The sequence below is a fragment of the Electrona antarctica genome (genome assembly GCF_951216825.1).
Source record: "Electrona antarctica genome assembly, chromosome: 1".
NCBI lineage: Eukaryota > Metazoa > Chordata > Actinopteri > Myctophiformes > Myctophidae > Electrona > Electrona antarctica.
Window position 1 is genome coordinate 62133447 of NC_136806.1, and position 24585 is coordinate 62158031.

Sequence of the window (24585 nt, forward strand, 5' to 3'; positions counted from 1 at the left end):
CGTCAGACTCCAGCTTCAGTTAATGCTACACATTCAGTCATTTCACAATGGTCACGACATGACTAAACCGCAGCATGAAACACGATCCTTCATCCTCTTCAACCGCTCCTCCGCTTTCAACACGATGGTCACGTTAACTCCAAACGCAACGCTACCACTGCTTCAGTCAACACTACTCCGTCCATACGCGCTAACAACACGACCTCGATGACCATACTCACCCCGTCAACTTCATTGCTTCTCCTGCTCCAGTGTCAATTAAGTCTTAATAATTCTACTCACACTTCAACTGCTATGACGGTCCGACCACACTAATTCCATGCTTTGTGCTCCTCCATGTCCAGCTACCTGCTTGGCGATCATCTGGGATACGAGTACCGTTCACGCATGCCGGGAAGGTCAGGTTCTCAGCCAGGCCTCATTCGTCTACCGGTCTTCTTCAACACGGACCCCACCGAGCTAAACTCCTCGTCAGCCATCCACCGCAATATCTAATCCCATCGGCAGCCACGCACTGCAACAGCTAAACTCATCGGCAGCCACGCACTGCATCAGCTAAACTCATCGGCAGCCACGCACTGCATCAGCTAAACTCATCGGCAGCCACGCACTGCATCAGCTAAACTCATCGGCAGCCACGCACCGCATCAGCTAAACTCATCGGCGGCCACGCACCGCATCAGCTAAACTCATCGGCAGCCACGCACTGCATCAGCTAAACTCATCGGCAGCCATGCACTGCATCAGCTAAACTCGGCAGCCTCGCACCGTAACGTCCTAACTGCACCGTAATTCCTAAACACATAGGCAGCCACGCACCGTAACGTCCTAACTGAACTGTAATTCCTAAACACATAGGCAGCCACGCACCGTAACGTCCTAACTGCACTGTAATTCCTAAACACATAGGCAGCCTCGCACCGTAACGTCCTAACTGCACTGTAATTCCTAAACACATAGGCAGCCACGCACCGTAACGTCCTAACTGAACTGTAATTCCTAAACACATAGGCAGCCTCGCACCGTAACGTCCTAACTGCACTGTAATTCCTAAACACATAGGCAGCCACGCACCGTAACGTCCTAACTGCACTGTAATTCCTAAACACATAGGCAGCCACGCACCGTAACGTCCTAACTGCACCGTAATTCCTAAACATAGGCAGCCATGCACGGTAACGTCCTAACTGCACCGTAATTTCTAAACACATAGGCAGCCATCCACACAACGTCTAATCGTAATCTGCCATCACAACTGGTATTTCAATCTACGACATCAGGTACTCATTTCCCTAGTACGACATCAGGTACTCATTTCCCTAGTAAGAACCAGCTCGACGTTGATGTCTCTTCACCAAGCAGCCACAGGTGTCCCGCTCCCCTAAGATCAGCGGCATTCAGTTTTCACTCAAACCACTCGCTCATAAGCCATAACCTATTCGCAGTTCCGTTGCTCAGAGAGCTCAGGCTATCGTTACAACGCTCCAAAAAACGCAGCAAGCTCCCACTTCAGGTTTTGGGGGGGAATTTTCCAAGCGGAATAGTTTCCCGCCAGTCGGTCATAATATTATTAATAATAATATTGATTTCAATGTCCGCTGCGTTAGTCATAACCCAAGAAACCTAACGTCGTTAAACCATTCCCCTCGGTCTGCCCCGTATTCGTCAAACAAACCTGATCCCCAGGTCTCGCAGGGTCCATCTGCAGAGCAGACTGATCTCCTTCGACCTCAATTAATTCCGTCCCCACGTTCCATGCTCATCTCTCTATTCGTAAAACGCATCTCCAGTCTCCATTACTAAATGGCTCAACCTAATCTCACGGTCCCCCGTCAACCGCTGCGCTTCACAGTACTCGCTACATCGACTGGTGGTCGCCATAGGTGGCCGGGTTCCTGCTCATTCATTTAACATATCCCCGCTCACACCTCGTTAAGAGTTTCTCGCAAAGTCCAGTCTTTCTCTCACCCCAGCGTTCTCCAGGCTCGCAGAATTCATCCCCCCGGATCTTTCATACCTCCACTGTAAAGATGCCTCCATGTTAAGATTCCGCAATGGATCTTCATCAAGGTGCTATATCTACTAACTTCGCATCGACCCGTCGCTACAGTCGCATCTACCCGCTGACCTCAGCGGCTTCACATCCACGTCACTCCATCGTCCCGTCTCACCATCACTCGGAAACCTCCGTCGAGAGGTCTCACTCTCCAGCAGGCAACGTGCTCACGTCTAACATTCATGCTTCCTTCCACCACCTCATCCTCGCAGGATGCCCCAAGAAATGAGTATCCTCTCTTTCTCACCTAATAGATTCTCCCGGTAAACACAATCCGCCAGCCATTTGCCAAATTCTCAAATACCACGTAATTATCATTCTCAGCACGTTCCACGCACCTCATTCACGCCACCATATCGAAATCCTCTATCGTGAGGACGCCGGCGAATATTCATCTCATCTTGCCACAATCAGCCACCATTCCGAAATCCTCCGTCGGGAGGATGCCTCGTGAAATAATCAAATCCTCTATCGTGAGGATGCCTCTATCGTGAGGACGCCTGCCCCGCGAAATAATCATCCCATTCACGTTTCATTCATGCCATGCTAATCAACTTTACTCTCATTCCAATAGACTCTGCCGGCAAACGATGTCCGGCTAGCCATCCAGAGGCTCGCTAACCATCGGGCTTATTCGCCTACCAACCATGCCTACTAATCGTTCTCCCACGAGCCCCTTCCGCGAGGGCTCCCATACTGGCAGCGTCAGCTTCATCCCCTCCAAGCCAACTCCCGCGAGTCATCTAGCGTGAGGCTCCTATGAGCGGGGCCTTCCTCACTCTCCCATGGATCCCTTCTCGCCGAAGGCACCGTCTCGTCGAGGGAATCTCACCAACGTCGTTTGTATAGTTCCTTCCAGGTAAAACATTCATTTTACTCCTTCCTTTGGGGCGGGTCCGGAGCCCCTGCCTTCCATCAGGCAGGATCCGATTCGAGGCTCCCGATCAGAGCCTCTGCTGGGGCCCGCGCCAAAGCACCTAACGTCATGCCAATACGAATGCATTAATTCTTGACTTTATCATGTTCCATTCATTCATTCTCAATGTAATCCCCTTCTCGTAATAAAAGCCAGTGCATTCATCCAGTCCTGTGTAGTGAAATCTCTTACAGTTGAAGTTATATTTGTTATATGCGGTTTGCAGAAATAACGATGTCTGACTTTATTTCTCGAAACGGAAAAAAACAAATATGGTGAAATATGGTGTGTTGACTGACTGGCGTATTGTTTCAACCAAACGCATAGCTCAATAGATATAAATACATGTTGACTATACACGCCATCTTTATAGCATAATTATGTAAGGTGGCGATGATAAAAATGAATCAATTATCCTGGAATAATAAAGTTTATAGCATGGTCTGTTTGACCCGACCGACATTTCCTTTCCTTGGAGCGAGAATGCTTGCCGATGCACGATGCCAAATAAAAATGACAGTGTTTGAAATCAGTCCAACCCGATAGACGTCCCGAACTTCTAAATGTTTTGTCAGTCAGAAGAACAGTTCTGTCCGTCCTTCTTTGTCTGTAAACTTTTCTGCACGCGACCAGTGGAACTGATTTCCACGCATCACGGCTCTCTTTTTTTCTCTCTCCCTCTCTCGTGGAGAGGGAGAAAATATCCAAGTAACTGACGGTGAGGTATGCGGAAGTGCATTTTAGATAACGCTGTAGCACTATTTGTGGCGGTGATGCGTCACATGACTTGATCTATCCTATGGTGTAATATATAAACCGTGCTGCTGCTACGGACCTCTCTGCTGGCACAATAAATCAAATATATATAAATTACATTGATCATAGGTATGTAAGGCTAGGCCAGGCTTAGCCTTCCCAAAAATTATGCTGGGTATTTTTAAAATATATAGGCTAATATGTGCGCAGCATTATATAGAAGGCTAGCCGCTCCCAAACTCCCAACTCCTTTGTCTGTAAACTTTTCTGATTTGCACGCACGCACGCACAGCTCTTTCCTTTTTTTGGCACAATCAATCAAATATATATTAATTACATCGATGTTTCCCCCTCTATATAAAAATGACAATATATAACTAATGTCGTATTTCGTCTGACTCTGAGCAATGTGCCTGGCTCTGGCTGTTATACAATAACGTGTGGTAGCCTATTTTATTGGCTCAATACAAAGTCGGACAGTGTTTGCTGCGCAAGGGTATTCAATATAGCGCTCACACCGTCACTATAATTATAGTTTGGTAAACTGAAATAAAACATAAAAAATAACTTGAGTTGTCCTGTCGAGTTGAAACTGCTGCCTTGAATTAGTTGGAATGTAACATTTAGAAGACAATGGCGAGTCAACGGGTGCAGAGAGAGGTGTGAAGATCATTAGGAGTGGGGGAGAGAATGGCCAATCAAATAGCACGAAAAACACGGTCATCCTGACCGTTAGCCGTCATAGTAGTAGTGATTTTTTTTCAGACATCCTAGTGTTAAGCAACTATTTTTTTGTTTTAATTTACTATAGTCGACTATTCAACTAGTCGACTAGTAAATCCACTAGTTGCCTTCGTTGGTAATAGTTGACTAGTTGATAATCGGCTAGATTATAGTTATAGTCACCAATGTACACAGTTTTTAAATGTACAAATTTTTATTTTTTTATTTATTTTTTTATTTTTAACACAATAGGTAGTTAAACGACTAGTCGACTAGTAAACTAGGCAACTAGTCAACTAGTCAAAATCACTAGAAGTGAAAGCCCTAGTCAGCTCCATGTTATTCATCTCTCCTGTCCTTTGATGCTCCAGGAGACTAAACACAGCTTGGCCGACCCACTGCTTTCTCTTTTCTTATCCTTCGTTTTCCCATTTTTCTATCCTCCCTCCTTTGTTCATCTGATAAGCACCTGCAAAAACCTGGCACTGTGCCTTTGTGGAAGAATCAATGTGCTTTTTTTTTCCAATTTTGGCTAAAGGTGTGATGTCATGTCTGGAAAATAAGGTTCTTCTAAGATAAAAAAAAAAATCAAACTACCATGGCAGTAACATGTAAAGTATATTGCATGGCTGGAGTGGCACATTATGCGAGTAAGAATAGCACCCCATGGCAACAGCAGACAGCGGGGAAGCTTTTCTTGACCTTTTTGAGGATGCCGGTGAGCCTCTCTGTCTCACAGTCGATGATGATCTGTCCCTCCTTCCTCTTGTCCAGGTCCTGGAACACCTTCTGGAAGGAGGCCTCCGTCATCGTCTCCACGTTGACCGAGGTCACCAGCCAGTTCCTCTCGGCTGCTGTGTCCAGAAGCTTCTGCAGTACAGACAGTCCTGGGAGGGGGAGAAGGGTTCAGAGGGTCAGGTGGAAGCAAGGGACCATGGGGCGAAATCAGCCCATCGATCAACGGCTTCTGACATACAGTTGGGTGCCACCGATATTGTCCCTTATCATTTGACCCATTTAGGCCTGACCTCAAAATTTAAAAAAATCCTTCTAAATCCTCCAGTTTTCTGAAATAAAAATTTTCACGATTTTTCAAAAATAGCAGACCTACAATCTCGTAGCGCGCCACTCGGTGGCGCGCTATGAGCTTGTAGATCTGCTATTTTTCAATAGCTAAATTATAACATAATGTTTAAAACACCAAAAGGGGTTCCCACCCAAAATGGGTTAACTGTCCTTTTGCGCAGATCACGCAAACCTCAGCAAAAAGAAAAGGACAATATCGATGGCCTCCAACTGTACATAGTGCATCATAGTGCATATAAGTTGCATCCAGCAGCCCAACCCAGTAGTCACTTTGAGTGGCACCGCATGAATCCACGGCCACGGGTGAACATATGTACTTCATGTTGGACATTTTGTAACCCATTTTTTCACCCCTGTGTCAATTATCTAATGTGATCCTGGGCTCCTCTACACACCCTCCACCAACCTAGTCCCCATGGGGACTAGTTTTCAGAAAGTATTTACTTTTCAGAAAGTATTTATTTAAAGACATTTACGCCGCGGACAAAGCCAACTCTTGTCGTGACAAATCATGACAACAAACACAATTTTTCGGGCTGAACAAATAATTAGAAAGAAGAAGAAAATGGCAGGTTACAACACTGTTTTTGGTTGTTTTTCTTCTTTGTAATTATTTGTTTGGTCCAAAATATTGTGTTTGTTGTCATGATTTGTCACGACAAGAGTTGGCTTTGTACGACGCTTATAAGGTCTTTAAATAAATACGTTTTGAAATGCCTATGGGAAAAAGGCATTGGGAACTATTTCCTGGGCCTGACGTCGTCATGAAAGGGGGCGGGACTGCGACGCTCTATTGTCACTACAATAGCATTAGTCCATTGCATATATCGGGAGTAGTGTCCGAAAACCTCACTACTGCAGTGCACCAAAACTGGATCCCCATATGGGGAGTAGGGGTCCCTGAATACATCAGACGTGATGACAACGAAGAGTTAGGCCTCACTCAGACCTTTACAGCATTGTGAATGTTGTGAGTGTCATGGCCGCTGTCAATGTTGTGAGTGTCATGGCCGCCCCAATGCATTTCCAATGGAAGTCACATGGTTTTCGGCTGTGTTTCGACTGCGCCCCTCCCCCTCATACAACACAATGTTGTGTCAAACCACGCGACTCCCATTGGAAATGCATTGGGGCGGCCATGACACTACACAACATTCATCCAACAAGCATACAGCAATGCAGTAAAGGTCTGAGTGAGGCCTTAACCGTATAAGCCGGTGAACTGTTTACAGAGTTGCCATCTTAACGTGACCACCAAGTTATGGATGACTCGTCGGTATGACTTTACATAAAGCAATTTCTTTCCACAACATGCAGGGACAGCAGCATAGTTCTATTACTGTATGGCCTCACTCAGACCTTTAATGCATTGCTGCATGCTTGCTGTATGAATGCTGTGAGTGTCATGGCCGCCTCAATGCATTTCCAATGGAAGTCACATGGTTTGAGGACTACATTTTGGACTACAAGCTGTTGTATGGCTTTCGGCTGTGTTTCGACTGCGCCCCTCCCCCTCATACAACACAATGTTGTGTCAGACCATGTGACTCCCATTGGAAATGCATTGGGGCAAGCTGTGTCACACCCTTTGTATACAGCAAGCACAGAGCAATCTGCAGCGACCGTGTGAGTGAGGCCTAGGCGTTAAAAGATAAATGAACACGGCTCACAACCAGTGGTGTAAAGTACATTTATTTACACTCAAGTGCTGTACTTAAGTACAATTTTGAGGTATTTGTACTTTACTTGAGTATTTCCAATACTTTTACTTCTACTCCACTACATCTCAGAGGCAAATATTGGTCTTTTACTCCACTACATTTATATGAAGACTTTAGTGACTATAGTTTCTTTGTAGATTTGGATTATTATTACGGAAACATACATTAACCACGTCAGCCCTATATACATTTCGGCAAATTTGAAAGCAGCCGATCTACAAGCTTGTAGATCTGCTATTTTCAAAAGATTATTATATACATTTGAAAACTTTAAATGCGACAATATGCACAATTAGTACTTTTAGTAGGCTACTCTAAAGTACATTTAGAAGCCAATACGTTTGCAGTACATTATGAATTCCTGATTTTTACTTGTAACAGAGTATTTCTACATTGCAGTATTGACACAACAAAAATGTATCCCATGATTTTGTAACCCATTTTTCACCCCTGTGTCAATTATCTAATGTGATCCTGGGCTCTACACACCCTCCGCCAACCTAGTCCCCATATATGGGGGACATGGGGAGAGCAACGGACTTGAACTCATGCTTCCTTCATGCCTGAGTGTCCAAGCTGCTCCTTTACACCTGACAGGGGGGAGTTTCCCTGGTTGGACGTAGCGCGTGGAAGGAACACGTTATTGCTGTATGCTTGTTGTATACAAAGGGTGTGACACAGCTTGCCCCAATGCATTTCCAATGGGAGTCACATGGTTTGACACAACATTTGTGTTGTATGAAGGGGAGGGGCGCAGTCGAAACACAGCCGAAAGCCATACAACAGCTTGTAGTCCAAAATGTGGACTACAAACCATGTGACTTCCATTGGAAATGCATTGGGGCGGCCATGACACTCACGACATTCATACAACAAGCATGCATCAATGTTTTAAAGGTCTGAGTGAGGCCTTAGGCCTCACTCACACGGTCGCAACAGATTGCTGTATGCTTGTTGTATACAAAGGGTGTGACACAGCTTGCCCCAATGCATTTCCAATGGGAGTCACATGGTTTGACACAACATTTGTGTTGTATGAAGGGGAGGGGCGCAGTCGAAACACAGCCGAAAGCCATACAACAGCTTGTAGTCCAAAATGTGGACTACAAACCATGTGACTTCCATTGGAAATGCATTGGGGCGGCCATGACACTCACGACATTCATACAACAAGCATGCATCAATGTTTTAAAGGTCTGAGTGAGGCCTTAGGCCTCACTCACACGGTCGCAACAGATTGCTGTATGCTTGTTGTATACAAAGGGTGTGACACAGCTTGGCCCAATGCATTTCCAATGGGAGTCACATGGTTTGACACAACATTTGTGTTGTATGAGGGGGAGGGGCGCAGTCGAAACACAGCCGAAAGCCATACAACCGCTTGTAGTCCAAAATGTGGACTACAAACCATGTGACTTCCATTGGAAATGCATTGGGGCGGCCATGACACTCACAACATTCATACAACAAGCATGCATCAATGTTTTAAAGGTCCTGAGTGAGGCCTAAGACTTTACATAAAGCAATTTCTTTCCACAACATGGGACATGAACAAACGGCTGGCTTCAGAGCGTGCACAGTGCCATTACCGTACGTGCTCAAAGACAAATGAACACAGCAGCGCACAACAACCCAAACAGCTCTCCTCCCACAGAAACCCTGCAGATCTGTATCTGATTAATCCATTTTGGGCGGGGAACCCCTTCTGGTGTTTTAAGCATTATGTTATGCTTTAGCTATTGAAAAATAGCAGATCTACAAGCTCATAGCGCGGCACCGAGTGCCGCGCTACGAGCTTGTAGGTCTGCTATTTTTTGAAAAATCGTAAAAATGTGGTGCAAATCTTTGAATATATATTTCAGAGCGAACATTTTTAAAACTAAAATATTGGCTTCTGGGGAGGTCCCTGGAACTACATATTTTGAGATGGGGGTCCGGGGGCCCAATAGGGATAATTCTGGGGGTCCTTGACATGAAAAAGGTTGAGCACCGCTGACATAGAAACATGGGGTTTTCAGACAAATGTTTTTTTTTAATCGACCTCAGTCCAAAATGGGTTAACATATCCGTCAGAATGAAAATCCAAGTGCATGGGAGTTGTAGACAGTTCATTAGGCCCACAGGTGTGTACAGGTGAGTTATCACTGCTCTTACAGCAGTTGGGCTGAACAATCCTGCCTTCCCTATCAACACCCGCCTGACACATAATCAGTGCAGTGGTGGAAACTGGAAAGTTACTAACTGTGTTTCCATAACCCATTTAGACCCGAGTTAAAAACATTCACTTTGAAAGAATATATATTCAAAGATGTGCGCCACATTTTTTACGATTTTTCAAAAATAGCAGACCTACAAGCTCGTGGCGCGCCACTCGGTGGCGCGCTATGAGCTTGCAGATCTGCTATTTTTCAATAGCTAAATTGTAACAGAATGTTTAAAACACCAAAAGGGGTTCCCGCCCAAAATGGGTTAATTAAGTACTGTACTGTACTTTACTTGAGTATTTCCATTTGCCACTTCTACTTCTACTTCTACTCCACTACATTTCAGAGGCACATATTGTACTTTTACTCCACTACATTCATTTGAAAACTTGACTTACTATAGGTTTGATTATTATTACAAAACATGCATTAACCACTTCACTTCGGCCATCCGCAAGTGGCCCATCTAACAAGCTCACGATGTGTCGCGATGTGACACATTGTGAGCTTGTTAGATCTGCTATTTTCAAAAGAATCTCGAGATAGAAATGTGACACGTGTGGAATATAGGTTTGAAACATTTGAAAAACAGATATCTGGGGATCCTGGTGAATCCGCCCCTGAGCTAAACAGTGAGGAGCCCGACTGCAGTGATGATAAGTCATGCACGGCCCACACTCATGCTTCCATGCCCCATGTCCCGTGTCCCATTGCCCCCATCCCCGCCCCACACCCCAAAGCTGCTTTAGTTGGGGGCAGGGGGCCTTTGAGTAAGCACAGGTCTAGAGCTGGTAGAGTGTTTCGACCAGTGAAGCGACTTATTGAGATGATGCATCAGGAGAATACAGTACCTGTAGGTTAGGTTGAAAGGTTTATTCTGTGAGATGTATTTTGTTTTTCTTTTGGTTGAGTTTTTGTTTCACTTTTTGAGCCACGTCGCAGTCACATGTGTAAATGACATGTAACAGGCATGTTATTCCTATGTGAGATAGGGGGTTTGTCAATCCTCTTTTGACACTGATTCTTGTGAAGAATGGTCTTTGGACTGGGCTTTGTGACTGTGACTGTACTGTATGGGATGCTCAAAATATGTTTCTTTGTACATGGTATTGATGTTGGAGTTATGTTCCTGGTCCCTGTTTGTTTATCTGTTTCACCTCTGGTCAGATTTTTGTTTTTTTTGGCAAGTGGAATTCAGCAGGGGGGAGTGTAACAGAGTTTAGTGGGTTCCACTTGCTCCATCAGTAATGACGTTTCTTATTGGTTAGTGGGCGGCGCCTCATTGAATAACACTGGTGTCCACGTTTAGAGTGGTGTCAGTCTAACATGAGACATGCCCATGGTAAGATGTGTTCCTCAGCACACTATATTTTCAACAAGAGTCTGTATGTTTACTGTGATACTGTGATGAATACTAGTTGTTCTAAAAACATGCTCTTGGTCACACTGTTAATTCTGTTATAGACGTGCTGAGGATTGGGTGTGTTACACAGACAGAAACTGACCAGATACGTCTGTGTATTTACCAGGTACATTGTGTTGTTATTTCATTGAAAACTGTGCGGTATGTTTATTGATTTGGTCAGTCTAACATGAGACATGCCCATGACGTGCTGAGGATTGGGTGTGTTACACAGACAGAAACTGACCAGATACGTCTGTGTATTTACCAGATTAAACTGCACATTTGAAAACACCTTGCCTGAGGAAGGTCCAGAGGGACCGAAACGTTGCTTCATTAAATAAGAAAATACTCACGTACCGAGCAAATACACGGTGTGCGGTTGTATTCTTTTGCTTTCATATACATTTGAAAACATGAAATGGGACAGTCTGCATAACGAATACTTTCTACTTCAGGACTTTTACTTAGTAACAGAGTATTTCTATATTGCAGTATTGATACTTTTTACTATTGAGTACTTTTTCCCACCACTGATAATCAGGTTGTGCGTGCTGGTAGAATATGGCAGGGGTTCTCAACGTTTTTGTCCGGGGACCCCCGAAAATGCTTTGGCAACGTCTCGGGACCCCCGCCCCGCCCCCTCCCGACCCCCAATATAAATTGACTGCTACAATAACCTTAAACCATTTTGGGCGGGAACCCCTTTTGGTGTTTTAAGCATTGTTATAATTTAGCAATTGAAAAATAGCAGATCTACAAGCTCATAGCGCGCCACCGAGTGGCGCGCTACGAGCTTGTAGGTCTGCTATTTTTGAAAAATCGTGAAAATAAAATTTTAAAAAAAATCTTTTTTTTTAATTTATTTTTTGAAAATAATTTGGGGACCCCCTAAAATAATTTGGCGACCCCCCAAGGGGTCGCGACCCACGTGTTGAGAACCCCTGGGATATGGCATCATGATCACAGTCAGATTTACATCCTCCCGGCCGGCACCAATTACACGCAGCCCCACTCCCCTCGTAGCACTCATTTGATAGGCTGCTAATGCGCCGTGATATCTTTGCCAGCCAATGGGCTGAATATTCACGCCGACACAGGAAACAAAGAGGCAATTAGAGAACACATTGATTCTGTCTCTTGAATCACAATGTGTGATTGTAAGCCGTTATACCGTGACACGCACCGACCGCCACTGGTGGACGCAAAACCAATCACATTCCTCAGGTCCGTATAGCCGCCCAACAGGAATCTCACAAGGCGTTACGATGCGTTGCGACTGCTTGTCGGGTCTGCTATTTTACCTAATCTGTTCCTAAATCCGCCGAATGGTCGACTAGTATGACATGCCCACAAATGGCAGAGCATAACACACTAGGGCATTCCAAAGCACAAGTCTGCATTGCAACAACCTCATTAGGGCATTTACCGATGCTGATTTTTGGTATTCGACTATTAATGCCTAATATTACTCCTGTGGAGGGGTTATCATATATTAACCTATTTTGGGCGGGAACCCCTTTTGGTGTTAGCATTATGTTATGCTTTAGCTATTGAAAAATAGCAGATCTACAAGCTCATAGCGCGCCACCGAGTGGCGCGCTACGAGCTTGTAGATCTGCTATTTTTGAAAAATCGAAGAACGACTGACATAGAAACATAGCTTTTTCAGAAAACTGTCAGGATGTAGAAGACATTTTTAGAATCTGATCTCAGGTCAAAATGGGTTAATACCTAATATTACTCCTGTGGAAGGGTCTATCATATATTAATTTACTTGTATTGATCCTATATTTAGGTATGCTCTTGATCACTCAATTCATAATGTTCCAATTTCGGGGGCTCTGGCTCATGGACTAAGAACCGGGGCCGGTTCAACCCTGGTGGAAAAGGAGGCCTGTGTGTCTAAAGGAGTTGTAAATACATGTGAGACCACAGTAACATGGCAGCGGAGTGGGGGAGGAAATGATCCTGTATAGGGCTGCATATTTAGCAGGTAAAATACAGTATTGAAATGCATTATCTGGAAAGGCATACACGCAAACCTATGGGCCGTTTCATGTTGCCACGCTCTCGTTCGGTGCTTCTCGCGGGCGAATAATCGTAGTCCTTGGCACTAACAGATTTAAATGGGAGCCATGAAATCGATGACATGCATGGGAACACAGTGGGCGGTCGATTATTTCCATGCGTAAGGCCAGTGGGGACTGGGGACCATGCAGGAGAGACATTGCCGTGTCTGATTCTTGTTTCAGCACCATGGAGAGCTCCACAAGTGCTGCCGCACAATGTATGCGGGACATATCACCCCTGCCAGACATAGTAGCCCAACCCCTTGCATCCAGCAGCCAAACCCAGTAGTCACTTTGAGTGGCACTGCACGCGGAAGCTAACCTGACTCCGCCAGATGGGGAGTACACCCAGTGTACACTCTCTGCTGCCCCATCTGGCGGAGTCAGATGGGGCAGTAAATATACAGTTGATTTTACACTTTGTGGCATGCGAGGCGCTGTGAGCTTGTAGATCTGCTATTTTCAGAGTGCAACACCCGAACGCAACCAACCAAGCAAATAACTTGACTTTTAGTTCTACTGGATCTCCACTAGTCCCTCACCAACATTTGAGTCTAGTTTGTATCTGTTGACGTAATTTATTTAGTCTTAGTTTTAGTTTTAATCGTATACAGTTCCGCACGGTAAGCTGTCGAGCCACCTCGCCACTACAATAAAACTGTGAGAGTGAGAACTGAGAATGTGTAGGTTTAGAACAGGGGTTCTCAACCCGTGGGTCGCGACCCCTCGGGGGGTCGCCAAATTATTTTAGGGGGTCCCCAAATTATTTTCAAAAAAAAAAAAAAAAAAAAAATCACGATTTTTCAAAAATAGCAGACCTACAAGCTCGTAGCGCGCCACTCGGTGGCGCGCTATGAGCTTGTAGATCTGCTATTTTTCAATAGCTAAATTATAACAATGCTTAAAACACCAAAAGGGCTTCCCGCCCAAAATGGTTTAAGGTTATTGTAGAAGTCAATTTATATTGGGGGTCGGGAGGGGGCGGGGCGGGGGTCCCGAGACATTGCCAAAGCATTTCCGGGGGTCCCCGGCCAAAAACGTTGAGAACCCCTGGTTTAGAAGATGAATGGAATTGAAAGGAGCTGGGAGAATAATATCATAATGGAATCTGGCCACCATAAGTATACCCTTTTGGCCAACGGCAACACACCCGAGCACCAGCTTATTACCTTCTAAAATACAAATGTGGAAGTAAACAAAACACATTTTCTGAATATCGTTTATTATAGGTTTAATAGGCTATCACCTAATATCTTATCTCAGGTATTTCAGGTTTAAATATGTAGATCGTTTTGTTTCTTGTTTTTGTTGTTTGATCTCCTTTCCCACTTCTTCTCGACCTTCTTCTCCTTTTTTCTTATGGAAATAACAATACGAAGGGAACTAAACACAAAAACAAATTTCACCCACTTTGTAAACCTGTGATGTGATAAGAAAGCTGATTCTTAATATTCTGATGTGACAAGGGTGGCATTTCTTCCTCGAGCTAGTCATGGGAATGTGCAAAGTTTCAAGTCAAACGGACCCTGAATTAATGATTGTTTTTCATCACAGACATCTCTGAGTGTTGGAGCAACACATTTCAATCATGAACAGAGAGCTGGTGGCAGATTATCATGGATTATCATGGATATGCTTATTATCATATTTCATCAGAAGGAACTGTCCTTCACTTTGGCCTGTCCTTACATCATATACTTAGTTCCCTTTCTTCATTTTTCTTTAACGTCATGCTTCAGGTGTTTCTCCTATAAGGACGAGTGCTTTAACGTCATGCTTCAGGTGTTTCTCCTAAGGATGAGTCCTTTAACGTCATGCTGCAGGTGTTTCTCCTATAAGGACGAGTCCTTTAACGTCATGCTGCAGGTGTTTCTCCTATAAGGACGAGTCCTTTAACGTCATGCTTCAGGTCTTTCTCCTATAAGGACGAGTGCTTTAACGTCATGCTTCAGGTGTTTCTCCTATAAGAACGAGTGCTTTAACGTCATGCTTCAGGTGTTTCTCCTATAAGGACGAGTGCTTTAACGTCATGCTTCAGGTATTTCTCCTATAAGAACGAGTGCTTTAACGTCATGCTTCAGGTGTTTCTCTTATAAGGACGAGTCCTTTAACGTCATGCTTCAGGTGTTTCCCCTAAGGACGAGTGCTTTAACGTCATGCTGCAGGTGTTTCTCCTATAAGGACGAGTGCTTTAACGTCATGCTTCAGGTGTTTCTCCTAAGGACGAGTCCTTTAACGTCATGCTTCAGGTGTTTCCCCTAAGGACGAGTGCTTTAACGTCATGCTTCAGGTGTTTCTCCTATAAGGACGAGTGCTTTAACGTCATGCTTCAGGTGTTTCTCCTATAAGGACGAGTGCTTTAACGTCATGCTTCAGGTGTTTCCCCTAAGGACGAGTGCTTTAACGTCATGCTTCAGGTGTTTCTCCTATAAGGACGAGTGCTTTAACGTCATGCTGCAGGTGTTTCTCCTATAAGGACGAGTGCTTTAACGTCATGCTTCAGGTGTTTCTCCTATAAGGACGAGTCCTTTAACGTCATGCTTCAGGTGTTTCTCCTATAAGGACGAGTGCTTTAACGTCATGCTTCAGGTGTTTCTCCTATAAGGACGAGTGCTTTAACGTCATGCTGCAGGTGTTTCTCCTAAGGACGAGTCCTTTAACGTCATGCTTCAGGTGTTTCCCCTAAGGACGAGTGCTTTAACGTCATGCTGCAGGTGTTTCTCCTATAAGGACGAGTCCTTTAACGTCATGCTTCAGGTGTTTCTCCTATAAGGACGAGTCCTTTAACGTCATGCTTCAGGTGTTTCTCCTAAGGACGAGTGCTTTAACGTCATGCTTCAGGTGTTTCTCCTATAAGGACGAGTGCTTTAACGTCATGCTTCAGGTGTTTCTCCTAAGGATGAGTCCTTTAACGTCATGCTGCAGGTGTTTCTCCTATAAGGACGAGTCCTTTAACGTCATGCTTCAGGTGTTTCTCCTATAAGGACGAGTGGTTTAACGTCATGCTTCAGGTGTTTCTCCTATAAGGACGAGTGCTTTAACGTCATGCTTCAGGTGTTTCTCCTATAAGGACGAGTGCTTTAACGTCATGCTTCAGGTGTTTCTCCTATAAGGACGAGTGCTTTAACGTCATGCTGCAGGTGTTTCTCCTATAAGGTTGAGTCCTTTAACGTCATGCTTCAGGTGTTTCTCCTAAGGACGAGTCCTTTAACGTCATGCTTCAGGTGTTTCTCCTATAAGGACGAGTGCTTTAACGTCATGCTTCAGGTGTTTCTCCTATAAGGACGAGTGCTTTAACGTCATGCTTCAGGTGTTTCTCCTATAAGGTTGAGTCCTTTAACGTCATGCTTCAGGTGTTTCTCCTAAGGACGAGTCCTTTAACGTCATGCTTCAGGTGTTTCTCCTATAAGAACGAGTGCTTTAACGTCATGCTTCAGGTGTTTCTCCTATAAGAACGAGTGCTTTAACGTCATGCTTCAGGTGTTTCTCCTATAAGGACGAGACCTTTAACGTCATGCCTCAGGTGTTTCTCCTATAAGGACGAGTGCTTTAACGTCATGCTTCAGGTGTTTCCCCTAAGGACGAGTGCTTTAACGTCATGCTTCAGGTGTTTCTCCTATAAGGACGAGTGCTTTAACGTCATGCTGCAGGTGTTTCTCCTAAGGACGAGTGCTTTAACGTCATGCTTCAGGTGTTTCTCCTATAAGGACGAGTGCTTTAACGTCATGCTTCAGGTGTTTCTCCTAAGGATGAGTCCTTTAACGTCATGCTGCAGGTGTTTCTCCTATAAGGACGAGTCCTTTAACGTCATGCTTCAGGTGTTTCTCCTATAAGGACGAGTGGTTTAACGTCATGCTTCAGGTGTTTCTCCTATAAGGACGAGTGCTTTAACGTCATGCTTCAGGTGTTTCTCCTATAAGGACGAGTGCTTTAACGTCATGCTTCAGGTGTTTCTCCTATAAGGACGAGTCCTTTAACGTCATGCTTCAGGTGTTTCTCCTATAAGGACGAGTCCTTTAACGTCATGCTGCAGGTGTTTCTCCTATAAGGACGAGTCCTTTAACGTCATGCTTCAGGTGTTTCTCCTATAAGGACGAGTCCTTTAACGTCATGCTTCAGGTGTTTCTCCTATAAGGACGAGTCCTTTAACGTCATGCTTCAGGTGTTTCTCCTATAAGGACGAGTCCTTTAACGTCATGCTTCAGGTGTTTCTCCTAAGGACGAGTCCTTTAACGTCATGCTTCAGGTGTTTCTCCTAAGGACGAGTGCTTTAACGTCATGCTTCAGGTGTTTCTCCTATAAGGACGAGTGCTTTAACGTCATGCTTCAGGTGTTTCTCCTAAGGATGAGTCCTTTAACGTCATGCTGCAGGTGTTTCTCCTATAAGGACGAGTCCTTTAACGTCATGCTTCAGGTGTTTCTCCTATAAGGACGAGTGGTTTAACGTCATGCTTCAGGTGTTTCTCCTATAAGGACGAGTGCTTTAACGTCATGCTTCAGGTGTTTCTCCTATAAGGACGAGTGCTTTAACGTCATGCTTCAGGTGTTTCTCCTATAAGGACGAGTCCTTTAACGTCATGCTTCAGGTGTTTCTCCTATAAGGACGAGTCCTTTAACGTCATGCTGCAGGTGTTTCTCCTATAAGGACGAGTCCTTTAACGTCATGCTTCAGGTGTTTCTCCTATAAGGACGAGTCCTTTAACGTCATGCTTCAGGTGTTTCTCCTATAAGGACGAGTCCTTTAACGTCATGCTTCAGGTGTTTCTCCTATAAGGACGAGTCCTTTAACGTCATGCTGCAGGTGTTTCTCCTATAAGGACGAGTCCTTTAACGTCATGCTTCAGGTGTTTCTCCTAAGGACGAGTGCTTAGGTCAGCTTTGGTTGCACAAACTACTTTACCAGCCGACTACAAATACTGTTTTAAATGTCCTATTATATTTTTTTCGATATTCTTTTATGCTTTTGTTGTTTTTGATGTCTTTGATGTCTTTGATGCCGTTTTTAACCTGTCTGTTTGGAAAGGTGCTATATAAATCAAATTCATTCATTCATTCATTTATTTCATTCATTCATTCATTCATTCATTCATTCGTTCGTTCGTTCGTTCGTTCGTTCATTCATTCATAAATTCATTCATTCATTCATTCAAGTGGTAGACGGCAAACGGCACCACCTGCTGGACGGCACGTAACGGTAAAAAGATTAAATATTTTGACATTGATGCCGTCTGCCGTTACCGTCCTGTACCGTTTACGGTCCTGCTCCCGTCCACTAAAATGACTTCCGGTTTGCCGTCCACCGCTTGCCTGATTCCATGTGAATTTGAATGGCATTAGTCCATTCCAGTTTCGCTTTTCAACAATATTTATTGTTTAAACATTACATTATTTTATGTTATGTTTTAACAACAGCACTACTGAATACTTCCATGCCTTTTCCAGGGAAGCTAGCTAGCAGGCTGATGCAAACCAATAAATCAGAGCCAGTCTGGTGGAGGCTAGTCAAGGTACAAATTGTCCCCCTAAGGCCTCCAGGAGCTAGGAGAATAATATCATAATGGAATCTGGCCACCATAAGTATACCCTTTTGGCCAGCGGCACCAGCTTATTACCTTCTAAAATGAAAATTTGGAAAAACATCTTCTGAATATTGTTTATTATAGGTTTAATAGGCTATCACATTTGTTTTTTCATTGTTCCGTGTTTTTCTAGCACGGTATTTCAGGTTTAAATATGTAGATCGTTTTGTTTCTTGGTTTTTTTCTTGTTTCTTGTTTTTTTCCCCACTTGCCCCGCCCTTCTTCTTCCTATCCCTCTCTTTTTTTATTTCACCCACTTTGTAAACCTGTGATGTGACAAGAAAGCTGATTCTTAATATTCTGATGTGACAAGGGTGGCATTTCTTCCTCGAGCTAGTCATGGGAATGTGCAAAGTTTCAAGTCAAACGCACCCTGAATTCATGATTTGAGGCCTTTTGTTCAAAATATAACCTGACTCCGCCAGATTGCAGCAGTATTGACTTCACACGTTCCCTCCTCCTGCCTGGATCTGGTCTCTGGTCAAGCAAACGATGAACCCGAAGCAGCGGGACAAAAATCTGATACCTCCATAATAATTTCAAGTTGTGGTCTTAGGTTGTGTTTACGTTTGCGCTGTGACAGCGCTTCAATTGGGGCGGCTGTGGCTCAGGAGGTAGAGCAGGTCGTCCAATAATCCCTGGGTCAGCGGTTCAAATCCCGGCTCCTCCTGTCCTTGGGCCCGAAGTGTCCTTGGGCAAGACACTGAACCCTACACTGCCTCCAATGAGTCGGTCGGTGTGAGCTCACCACCATTGGTGAGTGAATGTGGGAAGTGCGGACGCTGGCTTCGACTGTTCGCCGCTTCACCTCCCAATGTATGAATGAATGAACCATTGTAAAGCGCTTTGAGCAATTGGAAAAGCGCTATAAAAATGCAATTCATTATTATTATTCAATACGTCATCAGTCTCGCGTTGATCTCTCATATCGCTCCGATCAGTAGTGGTTCGGAATACATCGTCTCTGCCTGAGAGAGACCAGATGGAAGCAGGATAAGGAAATCACTACTGCCACCATCTGGCGGAGTCAGGTTATTCAAAACAAGCCCGGCCTCCAACAAAAGGTTATATGCCAATCTCAGTGTCCGGGTAGCTCAGTCGGTAGAGCTCTCGCCTTTGGGGCTCCACCTCAGCAATCCATCTCCCAGGGGTCTTCTAGGGCATTGTAACGGGGACAGACACTCAGTATTGTAGCCGTGACGTGAGCGCCCCCTCCTGAGATACTTCCGGGTCCTACTTTTGTGTCGCTTTTGTGTCCCCATAGAGTTATACTGTGACGCTCCGTCGGACTAAATCTGAGACGAAAACAACCACGAAAGTCTCATTTTACCGCTTTCCTCGCAACAACAAAGCTGCGCTGCTCTCCCAAATCTGGCTGTGACAGGCCGTCTGCCCCACACGGAATACTATCGCCATTTTATTTCATTGTGTCTAAAACTAAACTAAATCCTCATTAATGCAAACTAGATTCAAGATACTAAGCCTGCAAACATTCTAAATATGCCCCCGAAATATTTTAATGAGCAAATGGACTGTTACCACCTTCAATAATAATGATAATAATAGTCTTTATTGTCTCCACATCATATTTTTTTTGTCATGGACACTTGTACAAAACATTAATAATTCTACTCGAGTTGGAAGCATTAAGACCCATATTAACCCTCAATGGCTTCCTTTCTGAAAAATAACGTCATTGTAAAAAGATTCACGCGTTAGATATTCTATTTACAATGAGATGCGGACGGGAGCTGGTGCCACTTGGACCCGGACGTAACGTAGCACTACAAAATGACGTCGGATTAAATACTGAATAGGGCATTGTAACAGGGACAGACTCCATCTCCCAGGGGTCTAGGGCATTGTAACGGGGACAGACTCCATCTCCCAGGGGTCTATAGGGCATTGTAACTGGGACAGACTCCATCTCCCAGGGGTCTATAGGGCATTGTAACGGGGACAGACTCCATCTCCCAGGGGTCTATAGGGCATTGTAACGGGGACAGAATCCATCTCCCAGGGGTCTTCTAGGGCATTGTAACGGAGACAGACTCCATCTCCCAGGGGTCTTCTAGGGCATTGTAACAGGGACAGACTCCATCTCCCAGGGGTCTAGGACATTGTAACAGGGACAGACTCCATCTCCCAGGGGTCTAGTGCATTGTAACAGGGACAGACTCCATCTCCCAGGGGTCTAGGGCATTGTAACGGGGACAGACTCCATCTCCCAGGGGTCTAGTGCATTGTAACGGGGACAGACTCCATCTCCCAGGGGTCTATAGGGCATTGTAACGGGGACAGACTCCATCTCCCAGGGGTCTATAGGGCATTGTAATGGGGACAGACTCCATCTCCCAGGGGTCTATAGGGTCAGAGGTTTTGCTCTGGTGTGTGCGCACAGTTGCACGGTACACGGACAGACGGACACGCGCGTGGACGGACACGCGTGTGGACGGACACGCGCGCGGACGGATGGCCGGACGGACGCCTTTGGCGTGGCAGAGACAATTATGAGATTGCAATTACAGCAACAGCTATTTATTGCTGTCATTTTTTCACTCCAGGTAATGGACTTAAAATGTAATATTTATAAGAGAAAGAAGAAAATAAATTCGTCAAATTTAATTATTAAAGTGTTTTGACCAGTGTAATATCATAACTCAGTGTGGTCCTCAAAGCAAAGTAAAAGGCTTTCATGTAGTTACATGTAGAATAAATTCACACACACACACACACACACACACACACACACACACACACACACACACACACACACACACACACACACACACACACACACACACACACACACACACACACACACACACACACACACACACACACACGTGTGTTGAATCCTATAGTGGCAGACACGACTATACACACAGCTGCACCACGCTTCACGCTTGACCATAGGTACACAACAAAAGGTATAGGCTACAGATGCTCGCCTCTCACACGCGGCACGCGTACATGTCATGCATGGTCATGCCTCAACACATACACCACTTGGGGCAGATGGTACAGCATTATGGGAAGGTTACAGCTGATTGGATCAGGCCAGGGCAGGGGAGGAGGGGTGTGTGTGGTGTTGACAGGTCCGTTGGTTTCGGGGGCATTCAAAGAACACGCTCTAATTGTACCACCTAAAGAACACGCTCTAATTGTACGATTCATGTTCTTCTTCAACCCCCACCAAGTACGTACGTGCTGACAAAAAGAACAGTCCCAACGCCACACTGCTTATGTGGTGCGGCTGTGAAAACTTTCCCCTGAATGGCTTAATCTTTCATTCTCCGTTGTGTGATTTTTCTGTTGGCCGGTGCCAGGTCAATATTTCTTTCCTGGCTGGGTCGTCGGTCTGTACAGAGACACTGGAAGAGAATAAATGTGTCTGTGCCGCGCAATGTCTACATTTGACCCCATTCAGAGGGTGACTAACTGCAGTTTGGGTGCTTGCATGAGGCACCGTGTCTTTCTTCAGTGCAGTGCTGGGACAGGACAGCTCTCTGCATGGCCAGTGCAGATTTCCCAGGGTAAAAGGGGGAGTATTGTCTGGTCCCTGCAAGGGGGAGGGGAATTGGATTTGAACCGTTTCCACACAGCTGATGGCTGTGCAGATGGCTTTGGATGATGAGGTGGTTAAACGTCTTGCTCAGGGAGACCTCAACACACATACCGGGGGCGAGAGCCTGGTTTTGAACCGGCAACCTTAACCCATTTTGGGGCGGGAACCCCTTTTGGCATTATGATTTAGCTATTGAAAAATAGCAGATCTACAAGCTCATAGCGCGCCTGCTATTTTTGAAAAATCGAAGAACGACTGACATAGAAACATAGCTTTTTCAGAAAACTGTCAGGATGTAGAAGACATTTTTAGAATCTGATCTCAGGTCAGAATGGGTGAATCCGGCCCTGTTCCCCGCCCATTTCTGGCCTTTCGGTTTTACCATCTGATGAAGCCAATAGCCAATGATGAACCACCACGTCTGAGCACTGGCTGTGAACCAGATTGTGCACTCTCGAACTATAAGCTGTCATTTAAAGGAGAATTCCGGATTAGCGGTTTTCGTAACTTTATCTGTTATTTCGGTAGACAGACAGACAGACAGCGGGTACAGGTGAAAAATGACATAACATCCAGAGCACAGTGTAGCTCTGACCGTGCGTGCTATGGGCTAAGACTAAATCGCTTATTTTGAAGGCTCAAAAAAATAATTATTTTTTTCTACACATCTGTCTTTCTTTTTTAAATTTTTATCCCACGATTTTGTAACCCATTTTTTCACCCCTGTGTCAATTATCTAATGTGATCCTGGGCTCTACACACCCTCCGCCAACCTAGTCCCCATATATGGGGGACATGGGGAGAGCAACAGACTTGTGACTGTTGAACTCATGCTTCCTTCATGCCTGAGTGTCCAAGTTGCTCCTTTGCACCTGACTGGGGGGAGTTTCCCTGGTTGGACGTAGCGCGTGGAAGGAACACGTTATTCCAACCAGTTCCTTTCCCCTCCATCAGGCGCCCCGGCTGGCCAGGGGGAGGCAGTTTAGAGACCAGGATTACTGCATGTTTTTTGTGAGGGTACCTACCCTAGGGGACACGGGGAGAACATGCAAACTCCACACAGAAAGGCCCTTTCGCCAACCCCGCCTCGGGTATGGGCACTGATGACGCGGAGGAGGAAACACGCCGCCAGCACATCTGTCTTTCATAATGACTAAATGACATAATGACGCACAGTGTTTTGTCCCAAAGGGGCTTCTGTAACAATGCGAACGAGCCTAAGACCCAGCGTGCATGCTGAGCTGCGGTCCGCTCTGAATGTCGTTGTTTCTCCTCTAGATCAGGGGTTCTCAACGTTTTTGGCCGGGGACCCCCGGAAATGCTTTGGCAATGTCTCGGGACCCCCGCCCCGCCCCCTCCCGACCCCCAATATAAATTGACTGCTACAATAACCTTAAACCATTTTGGGCGGGAACCCCTTTTGGTGTTTTAAGCATCGTTATAATTTAGCTATTGAAAAATAGCAGATCTACAAGCTCATAGCGCGCCACCGAGTGGCGCGCTACGAGCTTGTAGGTCTGCTATTTTTGAAAAATCGTGAAAATAAAAATTTAAAAAAAATCTTTTTTTTTCTTTTTTTTTGGAAAATAATTTGGGGACCCCCTAAAATATTTTGGCGACCCCCCGAGGGGTCACGAGCCACAGGTTGAGAACCCCTGCTCTAGATCACATTACGGTGAGAAAAGAGAAGGAATTCTCCTTTAAACAAGGTGTAGTGTATTTGCAGTGTTGTGTGTGTATAATGATTTTTCCAGGGACACATACCAATGAATATCTTATCCTTGGGAATGAAAGAGGAATAAATTATGATAATGTAGATTTGTATTCACATTCACAACCTAGGAAGGAAAATAGGCTGATATCAACACACACTCGGCATATACATGATATGGGCAAGCGAACGCAGCTCGTAAATTGCAATAACAACAATTAGAATAAATTACGTACTTTAAGTTTTTTTTTAAGTTAAGTTTTTTTTAAGTTAAGTTTTTTTTAAGTTAAGTTTTTGTGTATGTGTGTGTGTGTGTGTGTGTGTGTGTGTGTGTGTGTGTGTGTGTGTGTGTGTGTGTGTGTGTGTGTGTGTGTGTGTTTGTCTGTTTTGTGTGTGATACAGCTGCGCCCTCTGGTGGCGGGCCGGTGGTGTTACAGCGTGACACACACAGACGCACAGACAGACAGTTTAGGCCAGCTTCTATAGTTAGTGCTCACTGTGTTCGCAATCAACTACCTACCGGAGTCGGAGCTGTACATGTAGACGAACTTGGTCCATCCGTAGTGGTCGATCACGCCCACCAGGGCGTCCTGGAGCTCGGGCCTCAGCTGGATGACGAACTGGTTGGCCGTCTCGATGGGGAAGGACGGCGTGACGAAGCACACGTGCAGCGCCCCGCAGAAGGACATGAGCATGTTCACCGTCCTCCTGTCGTACAGGCCGATGATGGCGTAGACGCCTTTGGAGAACTGCGAGCAGACTAGCCACGAGGCGGGAAATTAGAGTGGGAG

General features: G+C 45.1%; 1 protein-coding gene across 1 annotated transcript in view; it reads right to left on the minus strand.

Annotated features, from left to right (window-relative positions):
• Positions 1 to 24585, minus strand: part of LOC306930321 (glutamate receptor 1-like) — a gene marked incomplete at its 3' end in the record, with an annotated part of 123627 nt that overhangs the window by 59691 nt on the left and 39351 nt on the right. The window contains 2 exon segments of the mRNA XM_079511226.1: positions 5154 to 5338; positions 24315 to 24554. Of these exon segments, the coding sequence (XP_079367352.1) occupies positions 5154 to 5338; positions 24315 to 24554 (425 nt within the window).